The sequence below is a fragment of the Leptonotus elevatus genome, chromosome 3 (genome assembly GCF_054856555.1).
Source record: "Leptonotus elevatus isolate MCC_2025b chromosome 3, RoL_Lele_1.0, whole genome shotgun sequence".
NCBI lineage: Eukaryota > Metazoa > Chordata > Actinopteri > Syngnathiformes > Syngnathidae > Leptonotus > Leptonotus elevatus.
This window is the reverse complement of record NC_141241.1, coordinates 19,686,275-19,707,006: the sequence shown is the minus strand read 5'-3', so window position 1 is coordinate 19,707,006 and position 20,732 is coordinate 19,686,275. Positions and strand designations below refer to the sequence as shown.

The window sequence follows — 20,732 nt, the reverse complement described above, 5'->3', positions numbered from 1 at the left end:
AATCGACACCAGTTTGTAAGCAAAAACCTTGCTCGTATATATAGCTACTATAGCAATGGTCGTTAAACTTCTTTTTTTTTTTTTACATCAAAAGCCACCTAAAAAAATACCAAGCACCAGGTTACTTTAAAATTTATGAATAGAAATGCCATTAATCAGTTACATCCGTTATGTGTAAACTGTTTTTTGTGTGTGTGTTTTTTTAACAAGAAATACTGCTCTGGTCGATGGTAATGTACTTTACATAAAAAAAAAAAAAACATATAGTAATAATGAAAATGAATGCAAAGAGTTGAACAGTTTAAACTTATTGAATTTATTGTGAAGCTCCTTATTGTGTCATTTTTGCCTTTTTTTGTCGATTTCACAGAGGATAAAGAATATATACCTGGAAGTCTATTCTGTCTACATGTTTTGCTGCACCATTTGTGCTCAAATATCCAAGAGTTATAACACTATGACAAACCATGCTAGTTTTTTTTAGCCTGTCTAAGCATTTTGGATTGTGTGCTAGCATTAAGCTAACGGACTGTCGTATAAGGCAGTTTCAAATACACAGCGCATAACTGTCTTCAATTTGTGTTTAGTTTGCCCGTAAATGTCAACTGGGTATGGCAAAGTTCACAAAAATGGCCCAAGATTGGCTTTTATCTAAAAATAAAAATAAAAAATTGGGTCACTCGTAAGTAGTGTTGTTCCGATGCCGGTTTTTAGCCCCCGATACCGATGCCGATACCCAGCTTTGCAATATCGGCCGATGCCATACCGATACCAAAGTTGTTGTTTTTTTAATCAACATGGAAAAGCTGCCCTGCCATTGGTTCAGAGCATTCAAGGGCCAATAGGATATCTTGGCTCGGCATGCAGTGAACATGTCACACATCAGTGAATGCCGTGCACGAGCAAGACACAAAATGCTGCATCGAAAGTCCTATATTAGCATCAGAATTAATGGTATCGGCATGTTACTTGTTAGTACTCACCGATACCACCGTTTTAATGCAGTATCGGGGCCTCTGCCGATACCAGTATCGGTATCGGAACAACACTACTCGTAAGCTAAGGTTCTGCGGATGCTGAAATGATGAATGGGGTTGAGGATAAGAAAAAGCAAAGCCAAATTGCAAGAGGGCACCTGCAAAAAATAGATTAAGTTGATTTAAATATTGTCACAATTAACATGCTCATGCTTTCATGTAGATTTTACTCAAAAAAATCCTCAACTTGAATGAACCCTTCAAATACCAAATGAAATGAAGCGAAAGCGGATGAGGTGAAATGTTTTTACCGTGGAGCGAGGAGACGTGACATTGCTGCACGTGGAGAGGCTGCCGCTGAGGATCTACAGAAGCACACGGATGACACACGACATGAAGTTTGAGATGCCTTCATGCATCCTTCCAGGTGTGATGTGAGGAATGAAATCAGCTCAAGCGGGTTACAAAAAAAGCTGAAATGAGATCATTTCATGATTTTTGTGCAGAGAAAGCGAGAGAGCGCGGCCATTCCGGTAATGGAGCTGCAATACAAAAAACAATGTTTTATTAATTTTTTTCAAACCCACACTAAGTGGCCGGGAGTCATCCAACTGCAATCAGAGGCAAAATAAACACTTTTAATTAACACAATAGATGATTATTTTTTTTTTTACAAATGAATTTGTGAGCCCCACCTGTCTGATTTCACTCTTCAGTTTGTGTATTCCTGAGCGCTCCGTCTTGGTGGCGCCGGTGTGCCCCAGTTCATGGATGGAGATGGCCGGACTGGTGGCGGTTGACTGGATAGGTCGCACTGATGCACATGGATGAGAAAATCGACTTGAAACTTCTCGAAGACACAACTATAGAAACTAATACAATCCGATTACAGGTTTAAAGACGGCTGCTGCTGTCAGTCAGATCAAATAACGACAACTCACTGCTTTTTTCCACCCCAAACTCCTTGCCACTGAGGATGTGATGCAGCAAGTTCTTCATGCCAAAAGGACTGAGGCTCATCAGGCTTTCAGAGGCTTCCTCCCCTTACAAATGAATGAAGCCGTATTTCAATTCTTACATAGTGTTATGGTTCATTTTCCACTTGCACACATTTGAGTTCATTTTGCCTCTGGCCAAGAATATCCTCATAATAATTTTTTAGAGCAAATTATGAACCGCAGATCGTTTGGAAATGTATCAAGCGTTTCATTAATCCTTAAGCAAAGCTGCAGGGAATGGGCTAAGTGTTTTTTTTAATGTTTCATACCATTCGTTTTGGGATTTAAACATTTATTCTGTTCCTTATGTTTAGTACAGTATGTAGAATCAGTCTTATGCTGTTTTACTGTTTTTACCAGGTGGGTGTTTCTACAGTAATCTGTGCAAAAGTGGTGGAAACGTAGACAGTTCTCAGAAATGATTCAAATTCCCTTTTGAACATTTATGCTGCATTTGAGGAAAGTGGGAAGTCTGACTTTTTCAACTTCATACCAAGATGCCGACTTCAATGTGACGTCACTCTACAATGGCGACCCCTTTGGAAACATAGACCGCGAAAGGTAAAAAAAAATAAAAATAAAAAAATAAAAATTACTGGAGTATAAAACTTGATAGCTTTTTTTCATTCCTAAATATTCGACATAACTTCACGTAACACAATGTACGTGACAGTATGCCGCTATCTCCCTGCATAAGATTATACGGTCAACTACTGAACTGTATGGTATGCTTATGAAATAAGATAAATAAATACAAAATATTTACCTCATTCGTCATTGCTCCTCTTTTATTGGATTTATTGCGAGAAGACAAGTTTGTTGGAGGTCAAAATGTGTTTTGAGGACCCAAACAAAAAACAATTTATCACTATCCGCCATTTTAGTTGTTTACTTTTGCCTCGAACGCTTTCAGGTCGGAACTGGGAAAATCCAACTGGGAAAATCCAACTATGATAATCCCGATTTCCGACCTTCCTCGAATGCAGCATTAATGCTGTCCCATGAAAATAAACACAAGATTCCCACCATTTTCCTTGACTTAATACATAGACCCCAAGTGGTGTTTAAGCACCTGTCAAAATAAATGCCTTTTTTGCTGCAACCTTTATTTCCTTCATTTATATATATATATATATATATATATATATATATATTATTTTTTATTTTTTTACTCTTTGTCATCATTTTGTGTTTTGATATTTGAGAGGCATTTATTTGATTCCCTGAAAGAATTGTCTATATGCTCCCCCACCTTAATCAGAGGCCCTTGAAATGGTGGTGGGTGTATGTTGAGCCCCAATTAACATGACACGTGCAAGTGGATCTGCGCCCAAGTTCCTACCAGAGCATCGCAGACTGCGCGCCAGCTCGGTGGCCATCACTTGCATGATGAGTCCTATTCTCAGTCGGAGCATGTCTCCAAATAGGGCGGGCTGGGAGCGCACATACATGGCCAAGTAGACCATGATTTCCTGCAAGACCAGCACACGTCTCACACTGGTTGTTAGAAAGAAAGAATAATATGATACAGTACATCATGGCAAGATTCACCTGAGTGAGAACAGCAACACTGATGTCCTGGCCGCTGGCTTCGAAGATGAGCGCGTTCAGTTCCTCAGGGGGAAGAGGACTGGAAAAGAAATACTTGTGAACAATTCAAGCACAAATTGACAGTTTGTAGCAAATTTGACTTACATGGTGATAACTCTTTCCCTGGGTTCAGGAGGAAGGCCCACGGTAATCTGCTTGTGGTGGGAAATAAGATCTGTGCAGGCCTATGCAACAAACATAAGAATTATGTATTTATTATGGAATTATATCCAATATTTTTTTTATTTGGTAATTTAAAAAAAGTATATATAGATATAAAATCAAAAATATGAATATAGGTTATATTATACATATATGTATATTTTTAATAATTGTGTATTTGTAATCGTATTATATCCAATATATTTATTTTATTCTTTTTTATTTATTAACTCATTCACTGCCATCGACGGCTATAGACGTCAAAAATTCATTTAAACTATTTCTATTAGTTTAACAATTTTCCCACTTTTGTTAACAAGAGTATAAATACCTAAAACATATATATATATTGTATTAGAACAGATGTAAAATTTTTGATTAATCCTGAGTTAACTTGTGCAGTCATGCGATTAATTACGATAAAAAATTGTAATCACATCTTTTTTAATCTTTTCTTTAAATTATTATTATTATTTTTTTAAATAAAACAAAATATTATTAAAAATTAGGGGCATCAGGCGATTACAATTTGTAATCCTAATTAATCGATGACTTCACTAGTTAACTCAAGATTAATTACAAATGTTATATCTGTTCTAAATGTACAAAAATAAATTCTAGGTTTTCATATTCTTGTTAACAAAAATGTAAAAAAAAAAGCCAAACTAATAGAAAAAGTTCCAATTAATTTTTGACGTCTTTTGCTGTCAATGGCAGTGAATGAGTTAATTTATATTTATTAAAAAATAATGGATATATTGAGTATATATTGATATAAAATCTAAAATATGCATTTCATTCACTTTTAATGTCATGGAGAACTTAATTAAAAAAATTCAGTAGGTTAATTGCAAAAGTCAAGCTCATATAGAAAGTCAATTAAATAAAAATTGACTCGAGCGGTAAAGGCCTTTTCACACTGCACTTAGCAGCGCACTTCTGACAAACCCTTTTATGATACAAGGGTGCAAGGACAGAATGCCTCGCCGTGCTGTGCCGACATCAGGAGAGCCCATCTCATAGGAGAGTGCCAGGCGGAGCGATTTTAAAGTGCTAACAGCAATTGACCAACCAGCGGGAAAAGACTCCTTGTTACTTCCTAGTTGGCTGCTACGCAACTTTCAAATTTGGGCAAGCTCACACAGAGGATCTGTCGTCCTCATGCGCTGCCTGCACACCAAAAAACCCAAGTGCAGTGTGAAAAGTGCCTTAACTCCATTTCACTGCTATGCTAAAACTAAAAATGGGTTTTCTGACCTCAGCGAGGACCTCCACTCTCTTGCGTAGTATTCCCGAGATGTATCTGATGAGACCCCACTCCTTGCAGGCTCCAGCCTGCGCATATAGTTCCTCCAACAGGGTGCGCACACTCACCCAACCATGGCCTGGACCTGACACCTCAACCAGAAAATCAGCTCCTCTGGCCAGCAAACACGAAAAATAACTTGTGAGTAAATCAATTCTTTTGATTGTCATCATTGCTGGTCTTTTTTTCCTTACTTCATCATATAGAGAATATAAAGGATGTCTGCTTGGTCCTGCAGAGTGGGACACTCCTTCAGCTGCCTCACCAGCACTGCAAAATCCGTGTTGCCTTGGGCGTCTCGCGGCAGGTGGAGATCAGCTGCACTGCGACACTTTGTCCAATAAATGACACATTGAGTCGAGGTTAAGCTGTTTTGAGTTTTTATTTCATATTCTTGATATTAACTCATTCACTGCCATTGACGGCTATAGACGTCAAAAATTCCTTTGGACTATTTCTATTAATTTCATTAGTAACTTTTTTTTCACTTTTGTTAACAAGAATATGAAAACCGAGGAAAAAAATGTGTTTTAGAGTTAACTGGAGAAGTCGTGATTAATTACAATAAAAAAATGTAATCACCCGATGCCCCTAATAAAAAAAAAGATTATTAAAAATTAGGGGCGTCAGACAATTAAATTGTTTTATTGTAATTAATTGCATGACTTCAATAGTTAACTTGCGATTAATCAAGAATTTTATATCTGTTCTAAATGTACAATAAAAAGATTTTCTCTAGCCGTCAATGGCAGTGAATGAGTTGAGATCCATGGACTAACTAGTAGGCCTTCGTCCTCACTAGGAAGAAAACACAGTGTAAACTAGTGGGAAAAGCCTCACTTTTTACTTCCTGATTGGCTGCTACAAAGTTTGAAGATGAACACGGACCTTAACTGGATATCAAGGATTTTGAAAAACGGCTTCCCATACTGAGAGGGAAATTGAAAAATGGCAGGTTTGCCTACCTTGTGCTGCTTCGCATGGGAAGCGAGCTGAGGAACTCCCAGCAGGTTGAGAGATTTGCGATGCTTGTTCATGAGAGGGGCAACTGGTAGATACATGGAAGACTCTGAAAAATTTACAAATATGTTTGTAAAATATGCTCACAGTGGCGTGGTAGTTTAAATAGCACTAAATAACTTTTCAACCTTAATAACATATTTTTATAACTCTTCTGATGAAACATGGACTTAAAACTAGTTGAATGGTACCTTTGGCATGGCCTGAGGGGGTCTGTATCATTTTTACTGACACTTTGAGGAGGATGGTAGTAACACTGCCACACAAAAAAACTACAAATGTGCTGACTGCTTTATGGCATACGTCACTTCCCCCCTTTCCCCCTTTGTTATAAAGACTGAAGTCAACTTTTCTGGCAGAAGCTGCAAAATAACTGAAAAGTTTGGTCTGAGGAGACAAAAAAAACAAAGGACACTCAAGGACCAACATTGGCCTGGCTTTCGCTCGCTGGCGTGAGCTCAAAAACAATGCAATGCGCTTGTCCTCATGGGAAATGTGGTCTTCCTTCAGGCATAACAATACCGCTCTTGTCCATATGGCGTTGCCATAATCAACATAAACTGAAAGTTCCTTAGTGTTGCTTTAAAAAATATGTAAAATAATAATAATAATAATAAAATAGTTTATTTTTCATTTTTTTCCCCTAGGCAGCGCAGGGAGGCATGCACCTGACATGTAACTTGTTTTTTGTTTGCCCCACTATTTGTTTATGGCATATGGCAAAGACACATAATAGCAAACAAATATTCAGTCAATAATGCAATAATAGACAATTACAACTTACTGGGCATGTTAAGACCTTGAACCTGGGCCATCAGAGACAGGATATCTCTAGTGGTGTGTTCAGCACTGAACACGTGGTGCTGCCCGCTCTGGATGGGAGGAAGATGACATCTGGTGGTGGTGCTGTGGAGGAGTTGCGTCAGGTATTGATCAAACATGTCGTCGGAACCTTCTAGAATGCATGGAAAAACATTTGGTTAGCGATTGCACTCAAAATTCGTAAATTTTTAAAGTTTGGAACTTTCAATGGGAAATAACATGCATGTAAACTTCCAATAAATATTGGCCTCATGATGTACCTGAAGGCTCGCAGTGGCTGTATTCTTCGCCATAGTCTTTATCTTCCTCTTCATCCTCTTCAAGTAAGCTGTCGTCGTTTTCTTCATCCAAGAAGCTGAGGCGAGTATGAAAGGAAGTATTTTGTAGACTGGATAAGTCCGACATCTGGATCCTGAAGGCACAATAAATCTTAGATGTACCCAAATGACACAAATTTAGGAATATGGGGCCTTCTCTAAACTTTTCAATGCCCAACTGTACAACGTTTCAGTATGAACCACAAAACGCCCAGCAGGTGTTTGGTCCATAACAATTTCCAAGGGCGTGTGCCTTTCTGTGACTCTTCGAGTCTCTCTTTATCACTGTTGATACACTTAACAGTTGGACATTGAAATTAAGTCAAATTAAGTTCACCTGTAAGAGGTTAAAATACATTTAAGTTCATCCTGAAATTTCCCCAGAAAGACCAGTACCACATTTTTATTTTTTTATGAGTGTTGTAAATTAAAATGAATGTGAGACATGCGGAAACAGACCTTGCTCCACCAAAATAGCCATCCTGAAGCTTCCTCAGCGTTGCTAGGATACACGGATCAATTGCCTCGCCATCTTCAACTGGGTAAGTGAGAGTGTCAACTACATTCACGTCACTTGCAAAATGAAACCTTATCAGTACTAATAAAGTGACAACAAAAAACACTCAGGTTCACAATCCAAACTCCTTCTTTTTCCTTTTTTTTTTACATTTTCACACAATGATTTCGATCAAAAATAATGAAGAATATTTAAAAAAATGAATTCCAGCAGAAAACTTCCTTTATTAACTGTACAGGAAATGTGTAAAACAATACGTTTACAATTTAACCGGCAAAATTTTTGAAAATGTGCTGTGAGAAAACAATTTTTATTAGGGTGCCATAAAAGGCCAAAAATAACAATGACCTGTACCTCTCGCAGATCTCTAAAACTCTTACATTTAATAAAAAATCCTCACACACACATGAAACTCTCATTAAACAACAAATATCTCTCTTTCTCTCTCCCTCTCTCACAAACATACACAAAAAAAGCTCTCACAAAATACACAGATGCAAAAAAAATACACACAAAAACTTTCAGTTGTTACAAAAAAAAACTCCCAGGCTCCCAAAAAACTCTCACACAAAACCTATACAGATAAAATACTCACACAAAATCCCTCAGACTCACTAAAAACGCTCATATAACAAAAATACTCTCTCACACTTATGCACACACACACACACACACCAAAAAAGCTCGGATACAAAAACACTCACAACAAAAACACAGGCAAAAAAAACTCACAGCCTCCCAAAAACATCTCACATTAGAATAATTCTCATGACACAAAACACACGCACACACACGCACACACACCCCAATGCAACAAAAACTCCCCATAACCAACATTTCACACACATACAAAAAATCTTTGACACTTTACAAAATACCTCTCACACACAAAATTCACAAACAAACTGAAAAATGCTTGACCTTAAAAACAAACCAAAAAAAACCCTCACGCATAATGAAATCTCTCATTCATACCTAAACACCTCTCACACACACCTAACACTCTCCTTTTCATCAAAATTTCATACACAGACACACACCAAAAACACAGTCAGCAAAAAAATAAAAATAAACCAACAACAAAAAAACTTTCGCACCATCAAAAAAAACGCACGCACCCATACAGAGACATATTTGCGTCAGCTGATCTAATGCCCTTTCATAAATTAACCAGCGTTATGGTCTTTGATAGCCAACTACCGTAAGTTATTTCTTTAAAATGTCTTTGCATTCAGACACAATTTCAGAAGGGTATTATAATTTGTTCTTAGGTGAAGAGACTTTAGAGGCTATTTGGTTTACCCAGCATGGTGCGAGTGATGGGGAAGGTCAGGGTAGGTCGTCCTGTAATCCTCCAGCAGGAGGAAAGATAGGCTACCTCCGTACGCAACATCTCCACGATCATCTGGTTGTCCAGGGCCAAGTAGAAATGATGTTGATCCAGAAACTTCGCAGCAGGAGAAGACAGGATTGTGAACAGCACAATGGAAGTGTAACGAGGAAATATTGAAGATGAAGCTTGTTGTACCTGAGGGGTGAACATGTACGAGCGGTTCCTGATCACGTAAAATTTGGATGTTCCCAAAACTCCGATGTGCCTGTAGGGTCTGCCACTCAAATTCAGCTTCTTGCAGTTCCCTGTGGCATTGACACACATAAATTGGATCAGGATCAAGTGTCACGTAGTTGACTATACTTTGAAAGAAACAACAATTGGACCTGTTTAGTGTTTGATTGGAATCGTCAGAAAATAGCCAAAAATGCTGATTAGTTTTCCATGAATGTGTTTTTTACGTGAAACACAAATATCATTACTTTGCTGAATAATGCATGGCTGACTATACATAAACATAACATAAACATTAAGAAACCATTATTTTGTTTGCATTTGTGTTCAGGTACCCAGTCGAACATAAATGTGGCTCAGGATGCGAGCAGGCAGGACCCTGATTGGTAGAACCTCGGACAACATTTGGACCTTTATCTCATGCTGGCTCAACAAGTTCCGGATGTCCTCAGATTCTGCTAAGACACAAACTGACGCAAACACAAGTTCAAAAATGTCATTATGAAAAGGGGACATTTGTTTAAGCATTTATTCTAATATCCTTCATATCCAGCCTCATGTACTAGTACAGTTTTTGTCTTCACTAGTAAGACAATTCAGTGCACTATTAGAAAAACTTGTTCCACTACTACTTCCATACATTTATAAGATTTGCCCTCAAACCAACCTTGCACCACAACATCTGGCTTTAAATTTGTCGAGAACCTCCTGTTGAGAGGATCGATCTCTCCTGGTGCCAAAAAGCCCTTCAAAGACAACGCATATACATTAAATTTGGAAAACAGTATTGGCAGTTAACAACACAAGTGGTGCTCAGGTTGCTATGCTTCATTCAGCTACCTCAGCCAAAAGGCAGCCCAGGATGTACAAGGATTGTCCCCACATGTGAGGCACCTGGCCCATGGCTACTCGGTCCACGGAGTGGGGATTGCCGTACTCCTCCTCAACCTGAAATCCAATACACACTCATTCTCAGGTCATGTCACAATAATAATAATAATAATCAATCTCAAGTATAAAGACAGAGAGATTCTTATCAATGTACTTGTGCACTCTTTAGTATAACAATTCCACTATCTATCTATCTATCTATCTAGCTAGCTATTTTTCTATTTAGCTAGCTAGCTCGCTAGCTATTGAAATTAATTGATTAATTATAACTGCTTGATTTATAATATTACTATTTAGAAGTGGACAAAATTGCTTTAATTTACTCAGTATGTCTCTGTGGGGGAATTTAAGGTGAAGAGGGGCTTTTTCTCTTTACAGTACTGAGAGCAGAGCAAATGTGTTAATTAGATCTCTTTGTTTAAACTAGGCGTCAGCAGGTCTGCTTTGAAAAACAAACTCAAATTCTTATCTGATCTTTGCAAAACATCATTGTAGGAGGGGGAAGTTTGGTGAGTGTATTGATGTATCATGTGACTGTCTGGGAAGGAGAAGAACGACTGAGGATTGGACGAAGAAGATGGGGAGGGGTTTGAAGAATCAGGAAAGGATACTGGTGATTTGCTCAGGGGAAAAACGACACACATGCGGGGAAAAATGGCGGCGTTTGGCTGCAACTCCATGTGTCCATAAGCTTATGTAAAATAAATCCTGATTTCACCGATCTCATTGTCTGAGTTTGATAATCAACATTGTGAACACGGGAAAACAAAAAAATAGTTTTTCTAACACTATCTATCTAGCTAGCTCGCTAGCTATTTTTCTAGCTCGCTAGCTAGTGTCAACATTGTTAACATTTTTACTGTTTCAATTTATATTTTAACTGTTTTGAATTTTGTTATAGCTGTGTAGTAATAAGTATAACTATGTTAACATTAATTTAACTTGATGCATAGTGTATTTGTTCTCTTCCCTGTGAAAGGAATGTGTAATAAGGTTCCTGTGATTTATCTAAGGAGTATATGTTTAAAAAAAAGTGCAGGCAGAGTTTCTGTTCATCAGTTATCCGGTCTAAAGTTCAAGGATGAGCTGGGTCCAATTCATTTTCCAAAAGCTGGGAGTGAACTAAGATATGAGCTGTCGGAAGTCTTATCTGTTTTTTCTACTCTTTCCCCAAGGACTCAGGGAGGGGAGAAGCCATATCCTGTAAACACTGTTTTTGTATAAAGGTGCTGTGGATCCACTTTAAGGACACAATGAGAGAAATCACTGATTGAGTGAGCTCGGCTGTCTCAGAAATTTCTGATAATAAAACCTTCGAAGGAATAAACTGTTCACATGATCTCAACTCTGATTGTTAAACAATTTTACGAACACGCAGAAAACATGATCGTTTTCTAACACTGGCTAGCCATCTCAATGGAGCAATACCTTGTCACTTGGCACAGCATAAAGTTCGGGCAGCAGTTTGATGCCATTTTTCCCCCGGATCAAAATGCCCTCCAATGCCTCACGATACTCCTGTACCTGAACACAACATACAAAGGTTTTATCCAACATTACAGTAAATCCGTAGCCAAAATAAAAACATTTCCATCACTGGAGTAATGAGGATGTCTTTCTTACCTGCACTTGGTCTCCTGTAAAGATACCATCAATAATGAGGTAGGTCCAGAAGACCGGCCACTCGCATTCAATATTTTCAAATAGCTTCAGCTCAGCAGGATCATAATGCAGCCGGGTTGGGTCCTGCGAGACAGGACAACATATTTGATTCACTATGTAGATACAGAACATATGCGATATAATTCGTTGAGATCTAATACAAGAACTGTATTAGTCATATGAATATGATGAAAACAAAACTGTGAGCGCACAGCCAGGAAGCAATTACACTGTTCTGTTCTCATTTCACACAGTATTATGTAATAATGCCTAAGCCATTCTTATATTTAGGCTTCAAATCAAAGAGTGTTGAAAATCTCACCTCCTTAGGACAATGATATCCATCCCTGATGAAGCGGCAACAACCATAGCGTCCCTGACACAGAATACAAGTTTAGCGATATTACCCACCAAAGAAAAATCACACAAAATGTATGTAGGCTACAAGTATACTAAAATAATAATCTCATCTCAATTCACCCACAAATTTACTTACTATAGGAAATCTGGCCCTGTTTTTTTTGTTTTGTTTTGTTTTTCCCCACAAAGCTACTCCTGTATTTGGTTGCATGAATAGAAACAGGCGGTCATGCTGGTTAATAATACATGCTGCTACCTAGTGGAACATCATTTTATTGTTCTGCCTATTACTTTACATAGCTGGGGTAGAGAGATGAACAAAGAAAGATGCATTATTTGAAGTGAATACATTTTATTTTTGGCCAATTAGGAGACATCGGATCATTGGAATCACTGTAAAAACACACCCTTTCTGAATAGAATTTACAAAATGCGGTCTTAATAGTACCTGTAATTTACCGATGATCTCCGACTTGGTGATGGCCACCAATTCCGCATCCTCCACTGCAAATGCAGGGAATGAAATAACAGACAGGAGGCCGGCATCGATCTCCTTGGAAGTAGAAGCTCTGGGCAGCATGGAGCACAGGATGGACTAAAGTGTGTCAAAGGAGACAATATAACAGATTTTTTTTTTCATGTATTTTTTACTTGAAAATCTATGACAGCAGTAATGGCACATGCTCTCCAGCTCTCTGCGTATGGAAAACTGTTTGATCATTCATTCAATATCCTTGATATCCAATAGGAGAAGTCTAGCACAAAAAAAATAAATCTTAACAATAATAGTCTACACATGATATTGTTATTAATATTGCATTTGTGGAGTATGAATTGTATCCACCTAAGAGAGTGGCCATTTTGCCACTTGCTGTCCAGTGAAAATGACATTACAGTGCCTAACCTAAACCATGTACTATTTGAGCATTGTATACTACTCATAATACTATTAACATTATAAAATATCTAACATTCTTTAACATAGCGCTTCACGAGTAGGACTATCAACCAGACTACAATTTTGTCTTACTAGTAATGTAGTAAAGCATTTTCCATACTTGCACATGCTTAGCAGGTTGAAGGCACATTGTACCTGACAGTGTTCCACTTCATCGGGAAGAACATGGATGACGGACTTTGGGCCACCGTGGGCACCAAAAAGATCCAGTTCGTCAATAGCCTCAAGAGCTGCCTGGAAGCCCACAAAACAAACACACATTGGATTGGTTTATATATCACAACACCTAATGCAGTGATTCCAACCAATGTACAAATAATATTTCTTTATCATACTGACAGCCAGAACAGTTACATAATAATCCAATCGATAACAGAATGTACATATTGTTTATTGGTGTGCTATAAGATTTTTCAAATGGAATAATATGTGCCTTGGCTGAATAAAGGTTAGGGAATACTGACCAAATGAATTGATCTGTGAATGTAAATAGGAATCCCCACAAACAAACCACAAGTAAACAACGTCACACACCCTTCATAAGGGTTCGTAATTGCCTAGAGATGTCACAAGATGGCAGCAAAGTCCTACATTTCTTTTCTGAACAAAGCTCCTCAAATTACTTCAAATTGTTTCCTTGGGACTAAGAAGTGACCAAATGGCACACACACAAAAATCACAAACAAAGGCGGATCGTTTCCCCCTCAAAAAATCTCCGGTTAGGCAACCCCAAATTGCCGGACCACAAATATGCGGGTTACATTGTAATTCTGATTTGCAATTAAAATACCTTTGCGATTCCGACAGAGCTCCCGTTGAGCTCAGGGATGCCCTGGTTGGTTTTGTCACCTCGCTCCCATATCCCATAATCCTTAAAGAGAGCAACAGGCCTTGATTCAAAATGTCTTCATTTCTCACCCCCCCCCCCCCCCCCCCAAAAAAAAAAATTCACGATGCTTACCGCAACCTTGTACGCAGCCTCGATGTAGAAGACCAAGTTTTGGATAAAAGCCACCTCATCCAAGTTTGAGATGATGCGAAGACCTGCGTGACCACATGAAGTTTTAGGGTCTATGACAGGGGTGCTCAAGTTCGGTCCTCAAGAGCCCCTATCCAGCCTGTTTTCCATGTTTCTCTCCACTAACACACCTGATTCCTGATCAGGATCGTTATCAGGCTTCTGCAAAGATTGCTGATGAGCTGATCATTAGATTCAGCTGTGCTGCAGGAGGGAAACATGGCTGGCTGGATAGGGGCTCTCGAGGACCGAACTTGAGCACCCCTGGTCTATGATATGATGGCCAAAGAACTGAGCCATTTGAACATGGATACAAAAACAAAAATAACATTTACCACTTACATACACCAAACAACGTCTCTAATAGCAAAAACACACTCACTTTTAAGACAAAAAAAAACCCCTCTCATACACCATTAAACTTCTCATACACACTAAAAACAAAAAAACTTGGTTTCTCTAATTCACCGAAAGACTTTTTTTTGGCAAGTGAGCGAAATTGTTTTGGATTGTTTTCTGTGTGTGTTGTGAGTTTTTTTTGCAAAGGATGTTTGATACCACTTTTTCTCAGACTGATACTAGTATCAGTACTCAACTCTTGGGCAGTCACCGATACCAGGTACCGATACCACTAGTACTTTTGATAGTTGATATATTAAATTCCCTCTCCTCCCCAAAAAAAAACAATGACAAATGATTTTAAAGAAATACCTATACATCCCAATATAGCAATTTTCCTTACAATTGTTTGAAATGAATGGCACTTTTCTATTCTTTCATTCTCTAAATCCTGCTTGTAAAATGGCCACAAGTGGGCAGCTGAGCAGCCACTGACGCAGTTGGTATCAGCTCTGAGTATCTGTCCTCGCCCTTGAGTAACTGAAAGTTTTTCGTATGAGTGAGAGATCTTATTGGTGAACGTGAGAGTTTCTTAAGTGGTAGATGTTATTACTAGCCTACATACGACACCTCCTACAAACAAAGCCAAGTCCCAAACCTGATGCCGTCATCTGTGCCAACATCAGCAAATACATGGAGGTGGCATCCACCTGAAGATGACCCCATTGGTCGTCTCCCACCACTGTGGCACAAGTGGGCGTATCATATTTGGCATGCAAACAATCCTCGGTGCTCTGCGTGTGTTTGAACTTCTCCACCTTGGCAACCTGAAAAACAAACACACGGTGAAGTTACAGCACAGCTATCTTATCCCTTACATTTTCCATACACACAGTTTCCATTCACACAATTTTGACCCGGGCTAACATCCTCCTAAAAACAGACTCCATGAAATTTTCAACTCCAGAAGTACAGATCTTTTAACAATGTATTGATAGCCTGTCTGGCATCATCAATAAATGGATGATTGATACTGAACACGGGTCTGTCTTACCTGTCTTATCATGCAACGTAGAAGTCCTTGCATCAGTTTGACCACACTCTGTCAAGAAAGCACATTCACAGTATATGCTATTGATTTGACATACATACATGATGTTACATTGAAAGTTTTTTGTTGTTGTTTTTTAATATATATATATATATTAACTCATATCTGCAAATTAAGAGATTGGTAAAGACACACAAAAGATTAAGTTTGCTGTTTTGAATTTTTGAATAAAAATTTATAAGATTTGGACATGCACTATTTAGTCAAAAATAATTAATACATATTTAAAAATATTTAGATTTGTTTCTATATTACTATATTCATTTTTCATAATAAAAAATGGAGTAGATAATTTAAAATAATAATAATATATTTTTTAACTTTATCACCATTGTACATTTGAATGCAGTTTTGTGTTGTTGTTGTTTTTTATTAGTATTGAACAAGATTAAAACGTGCAGAGGATAATGACCTGTAAGACATGAATATCATTAGCAGCAATGCGGAATAATATTCGTCTTACTGTGATTTCATCACTCCCAGTTCAAATGCATATTTGATATCCACAGCCGTCAACGGCAGTGGAAAAGGTTACTAAAGCTCGAATAAGACAATATTCCCTACTGGATAATCCATATATGCATGCAGTGGATAAAAAGTCTACACGCCCCTGTTAAAATGGCAGATTTTTGTGATATAAAAAAATGACACCAAGATGAATCGTTTTAAAACTCTTAACAACCTGAATGCGTGATAGCCCCCTATAAACTGGACTCATGTTTTTGCACAAGTGTACACATCTTTCTTATAATTGAGAAGTGGCATTCAAAGTCACGTTAAATGGGAGCCAGAATACACCTGCCATCATATAAAGTGCCTCAAAACCACCCCAAATCATGTTGAGCTGTTCTAGTAGGCTTTTCCTGACTTACTAACATGATCCTATAACTATCTGTCTATCTTTGAATGTATATCTCTACTGTAAACAGATGTAGATTGGAGTACATTTGTATCCTGCTGAAGCACATCAGAGCCACAAACACAAACTGTTTCGTCATTTTCGAGCCAACATCCATGTGGGCGATGACGGAAAAGAGGAACGGCTACGACTGGCTGTCACAAACACCTGCTCCAGTTCGTAGGCCTTGGCCTTGTCCTCGTCCCGGTCGGCATTCTTGCGATAGGCCATGCCCAGCCCCCACACGGCCAGAATACTGTACACATTATCCCTCACCCATGCATCCTTTTTCTGGGCGCTGGCAGGCAAGAGCCCTGACACTGGGTTCTGAAACACACACACACACACACACACACACACACACACACACACACACACCCCCACACACACACACACACACACACACACATAATTGAATCACATAAATCAATACCAGGCAGAGAGAAAGGGACATGAAAGCTTCCTGAAAGGTTTATTAGCCCATTAATTCACTGCAATCAGTTTATATGAAGCATATTGGAAAGCTGACTGAGCATTTATTCGATATTCTTGATATCCAGCCTAAGGTCCATGCACTAGTACGCCCTTGGTCCTCACTGCGAGTAGTCATAGTAGTCGTGACATCATTAAATGGTGCACAGTGCACAAATTTGCCTCATCAGTAATGTGGTCGTCCTGCTACTAGTATACCAAAGTTGTCTTTCTACTAAAGACAAAGACCTTGGGTTTGATATGAACTCATTCACTGCCATTGACAGCTATAGACTTTAAAAATAATAATAATTTCAACTATTTCTATTTCTAGTTTAATTTGTTTTCCATTTTTGTTAACAATAGTATGAAAACCTAGAATTTATTTTTGTACATTTAGAACAGATATAAAATTGGTAATTAATCGTGAGTTAACTAGTGAAGTCATGCGATTAATTATGATTACAAATTTTAATCGCCTAATGCCTCTAATTTTTAATAATCTTTTCTTTAAAACAAAAAAAACTTCTTTTTTTTATTTAATAATCTTTTCTTTTTTTTAAAGAAAAGATTATTAAAAATTAGAGGCATCAGACGATTAAAATTTGTAATCATAATTAGTCGCATGACTTCACTAGTTAACTCACGATTAATCACAAATTTTATATCTGTTCTAATACAATAAAAAAATCTAGGTTTTCATACTCTTGTTAACAAAAGTGGGAAACATTTTAACTAATAGAAATAGTTCAAATTATTTTTTTTACGTCTATAGCCGTCAATGGCAGTGAATGAGTTAAGGATAGGACTAGGTTGCGCTAGTAAAATGACCGTGTTACTAGTAATGCTTTTTTTGCACTACTCTAGTCTTTCATTTATGCACTAGTAATCGGACAACTTTGATATATTAGTAGGACAACTACATGCCACTAGAGAGGCAAAATTACTAGTGGCCAGTTCAATGCTGAAAGGGGGCTACTAGTGCATTACTTACTAGTGATGTGTATGGTTTAATTATGAACTAGCAAGCTAAAAGTGGCACTAGTAGTGGGGGAGGGGGGATACTACAACACATACTTGCACACCTTAGTCATTTTACCGGTGCGCACTAGTTGTTCTAGTAGTATGCTGAATTGTCTTACAGGACAAAGAGCATACTAGTACACTAGAACAAATCATGATGGCGTCTTACTAGTAATTTTTTTCTCACTTCGAGTTCCTCCTTTGCACTAGCGTGTTACTAGTAGAATAATTTTAGCATATTAGTAGGACATGTTGCCAGTGAGTCAAAACTACTAGTGGGCATTTTGGTGCTTCACAAGGTTACTAGTGTATAGCACATGCCTACTAGTTCGGTTTTGTAGTGCTACTAGTGCAGCACAGTAGTTTACTAGCCAGGTTTAATTGCATTCTAGTAGGCCAAATGTGGAACTGGAAGTGGAAAAAAATATTAACAAGACAGTCATTCTACTAGTGTTGCTGAAAGGGAATACTAGTACATGGACCTTAAGATGGGCATCAAGGACATCAAACAATTACCGGTAAGGTTTTTCTGGCCTTCAATAAATTTGCACCGACTCTGGTCGACAAGTGCCTCGGTGGTATGATGAATAGAAATCAACACTGCTGCTTTATTTGAGATTTTAAAGAAATGATTAAAACATTGTGCAATGCACAAATAGGTGATATGGAACTATCGCATCAGAGTGGAATACTGGTGGTGGGAAGATACAAAGCCGACATGTCCAACATGCTTCAAAGTGAATTCAAGAGCCAAGTCCCAAGCGACAGGCCTCTCTCTAATCTACGTCGTGGTTGACCTTCGCCCGTGTTTGTTTCCATGCACTCCACGCTGGTGGAGCCTGAACCTCGAGGGACAACGCAACATCTGGATTTGTCGATGCAAACAAACATACAGCATGTCCCAAATATTGACTCCCACAACCAATGGATAGCCGTTAAATACAGTTTCGGTCAAATCAAAGAAAATTATAGTGCATTTGCCCTAACCAAAATTTTTAACGAATACTACATTTGTCACTTAAACATGAGCGTTAATATCTCTTTAAAGGCATTTTTAACATAGCTTTTTGGATTAGTGTAATGGGCAAATAAACTATTTTACATTTTAAAAAATGATTTATGGTTATCAATTTCTAATTCAACATAACTCTTTGTACATTTGCGTCTTATGTGCTAAATATATTAGGGCTGTCAGTTTAACATGTTAATTAGATTAATTTATTATGATGGAAATTAGTGCATTAAAAAAAAATAACGCAATTGATCGTGAGTGGCAAAGCATTTGAAATTTGGCCCATTGAGAGACCCGTAGGCTGCAGAGTGACAACAACAGACATGGACAAGACTTTGACTCGGAAACGAGTCATATATTTAATATATACAGCATTTTTGTTACTTTTTTTGCAATGCAGCCATTCTCAAATGCGACATGAGTACCACTAGTACTGTGCACGGGCTCTGGTGGCCTTTAGTGGTTTGCGCAAGAATCACTGAAACAAAGGTTCAAATTGTGCATGACACTAGATTTGTTTATACTTAAACTTTGGTTTTTTTATGTAACTTTCATGCGCAATATATTTTAATTGAATCATTATATATATATATATATATATATATATATATATTTTTTTTTTTTTTTTTTTTTTTTATATTCAAGCACATGTAGAAATTGTGCAACATTTACAACCATTGTGCTATGACTTCTACTACCAGAGACAATTTCCTTGTATGTTTTTCTTTTAAACACACAGTACTAGGCCAATATGATGATTTTGATTCTAATTTGAATAATTATGGATATTGGATGTTTTCATGGGGGGAATATGTGCTAATGCTACACCTCTCAAAAAAATGTTGTAAAGCCTAACAAATACAGTATCTCTGCCCATTAAACACAAACATATCCTAATCATCTACTTTAGTTATTCTCAAACATTCACAACACATTAGCGTAGTAGGCCTAAGTGTCCATCAAATACAAGACAGTGGTCTTGTTATTCCTAAAAATGTCAGCTGCTGTAACATTACGTTTGAACATTAACACGTCACTTAAAAACTGTACAATTAAAAATAAATATACTTGAATAATGATTCAATTAAAATGTATTCCACATAAAAGTTAAAAATGTTTAACTTAACTTAAAATGTAAACACAACTGGACAGTACGTAGGCAGTGATTCTTTTTTATACCACTTGAGGGAGCTCGCGTACCAGTTGCCGTATTTGTACCACACTTTGTGAATCACAGTTTCTATCTAAATTTCAGCCTCCATTTTGCCATGATCTGAAATGCATACAAGTATTGAGTACCTGGTGACACAGAATAGTCTCCTGGACAAGCCTGGCATATCCATCCAGCCTCACTCCCGAATTACTGCGGCTCCTCATCCTCGCTTAACAGCCTGGTTATGTCCGAACAAGCCCACGTCACATGTTTCTTTTGTAAAGCACGATTCGAAGACCCTTCTATTAGCCGCCCTGCACTGCAGTCAGTGAACCATCCCGGGCTGGTGTCATCCACACACTCCACAGACTCTCCTCTGCACACGGCTGTGTAGCTACGCTTTCTTACCGAGGGGCATCCACGCCGCTGTAGACATTATTGACACGGTCGCAAAAATCAACAACAAAAAAACCGTGAAGACGTCAAAGGCATTGGTTGGTTGTCACAAACGACGCTTTGTCGCATGAAGTCCAACAGAAAAAAAAAATACATGTTCATGT

The 20,732-nt window shown here is 38.0% G+C and overlaps 1 protein-coding gene across 5 annotated transcripts in view; it reads right to left on the bottom strand.

Moving 5' to 3' along the window:
- LOC147177238 (phosphorylase b kinase regulatory subunit alpha, liver isoform-like) overlaps nt 1-20,732 on the bottom strand; it is a 24,456-nt gene extending 3,724 nt beyond the window's left edge. The window contains exons 1-29 of one of the 5 annotated variants that reach the window (XM_086070834.1): nt 20,319-20,732; nt 16,682-16,840; nt 15,559-15,606; nt 15,163-15,331; nt 14,109-14,191; nt 13,938-14,018; nt 13,283-13,381; nt 12,638-12,784; nt 12,152-12,205; nt 11,791-11,913; nt 11,596-11,691; nt 10,117-10,224; nt 9,944-10,022; nt 9,612-9,746; nt 9,238-9,347; nt 9,012-9,156; nt 7,652-7,730; nt 7,136-7,287; nt 6,838-7,008; nt 5,999-6,102; nt 5,228-5,364; nt 4,985-5,147; nt 3,671-3,750; nt 3,527-3,605; nt 3,318-3,447; nt 1,919-2,020; nt 1,673-1,791; nt 1,565-1,588; nt 1,289-1,342 (exon numbers count right to left, since the gene is read on the bottom strand). In XM_086070834.1, the coding sequence (XP_085926960.1) occupies nt 1,289-1,342; nt 1,565-1,588; nt 1,673-1,791; nt 1,919-2,020; nt 3,318-3,447; nt 3,527-3,605; nt 3,671-3,750; nt 4,985-5,147; nt 5,228-5,364; nt 5,999-6,102; nt 6,838-7,008; nt 7,136-7,287; nt 7,652-7,730; nt 9,012-9,156; nt 9,238-9,347; nt 9,612-9,746; nt 9,944-10,022; nt 10,117-10,224; nt 11,596-11,691; nt 11,791-11,913; nt 12,152-12,205; nt 12,638-12,784; nt 13,283-13,381; nt 13,938-14,018; nt 14,109-14,191; nt 15,163-15,331; nt 15,559-15,606; nt 16,682-16,840; nt 20,319-20,396 (3,108 nt within the window). In that variant the 5' untranslated portion in view covers nt 20,397-20,732. Of the gene's footprint in view, nt 1-1,288; nt 1,343-1,368; nt 1,520-1,564; nt 1,589-1,672; nt 1,792-1,918; nt 2,021-3,317; nt 3,448-3,526; nt 3,606-3,670; nt 3,751-4,984; nt 5,148-5,227; nt 5,365-5,998; nt 6,103-6,837; nt 7,009-7,135; nt 7,288-7,651; nt 7,731-9,011; nt 9,157-9,237; nt 9,348-9,611; nt 9,747-9,943; nt 10,023-10,116; nt 10,225-11,595; nt 11,692-11,790; nt 11,914-12,151; nt 12,206-12,637; nt 12,785-13,282; nt 13,382-13,937; nt 14,019-14,108; nt 14,192-15,162; nt 15,332-15,558; nt 15,607-16,681; nt 16,841-20,318 lie in introns of those variants that run through there. The other 4 variants (XM_086070835.1, XM_086070837.1, XM_086070836.1 and 1 more) reach the window with 4 other exon arrangements.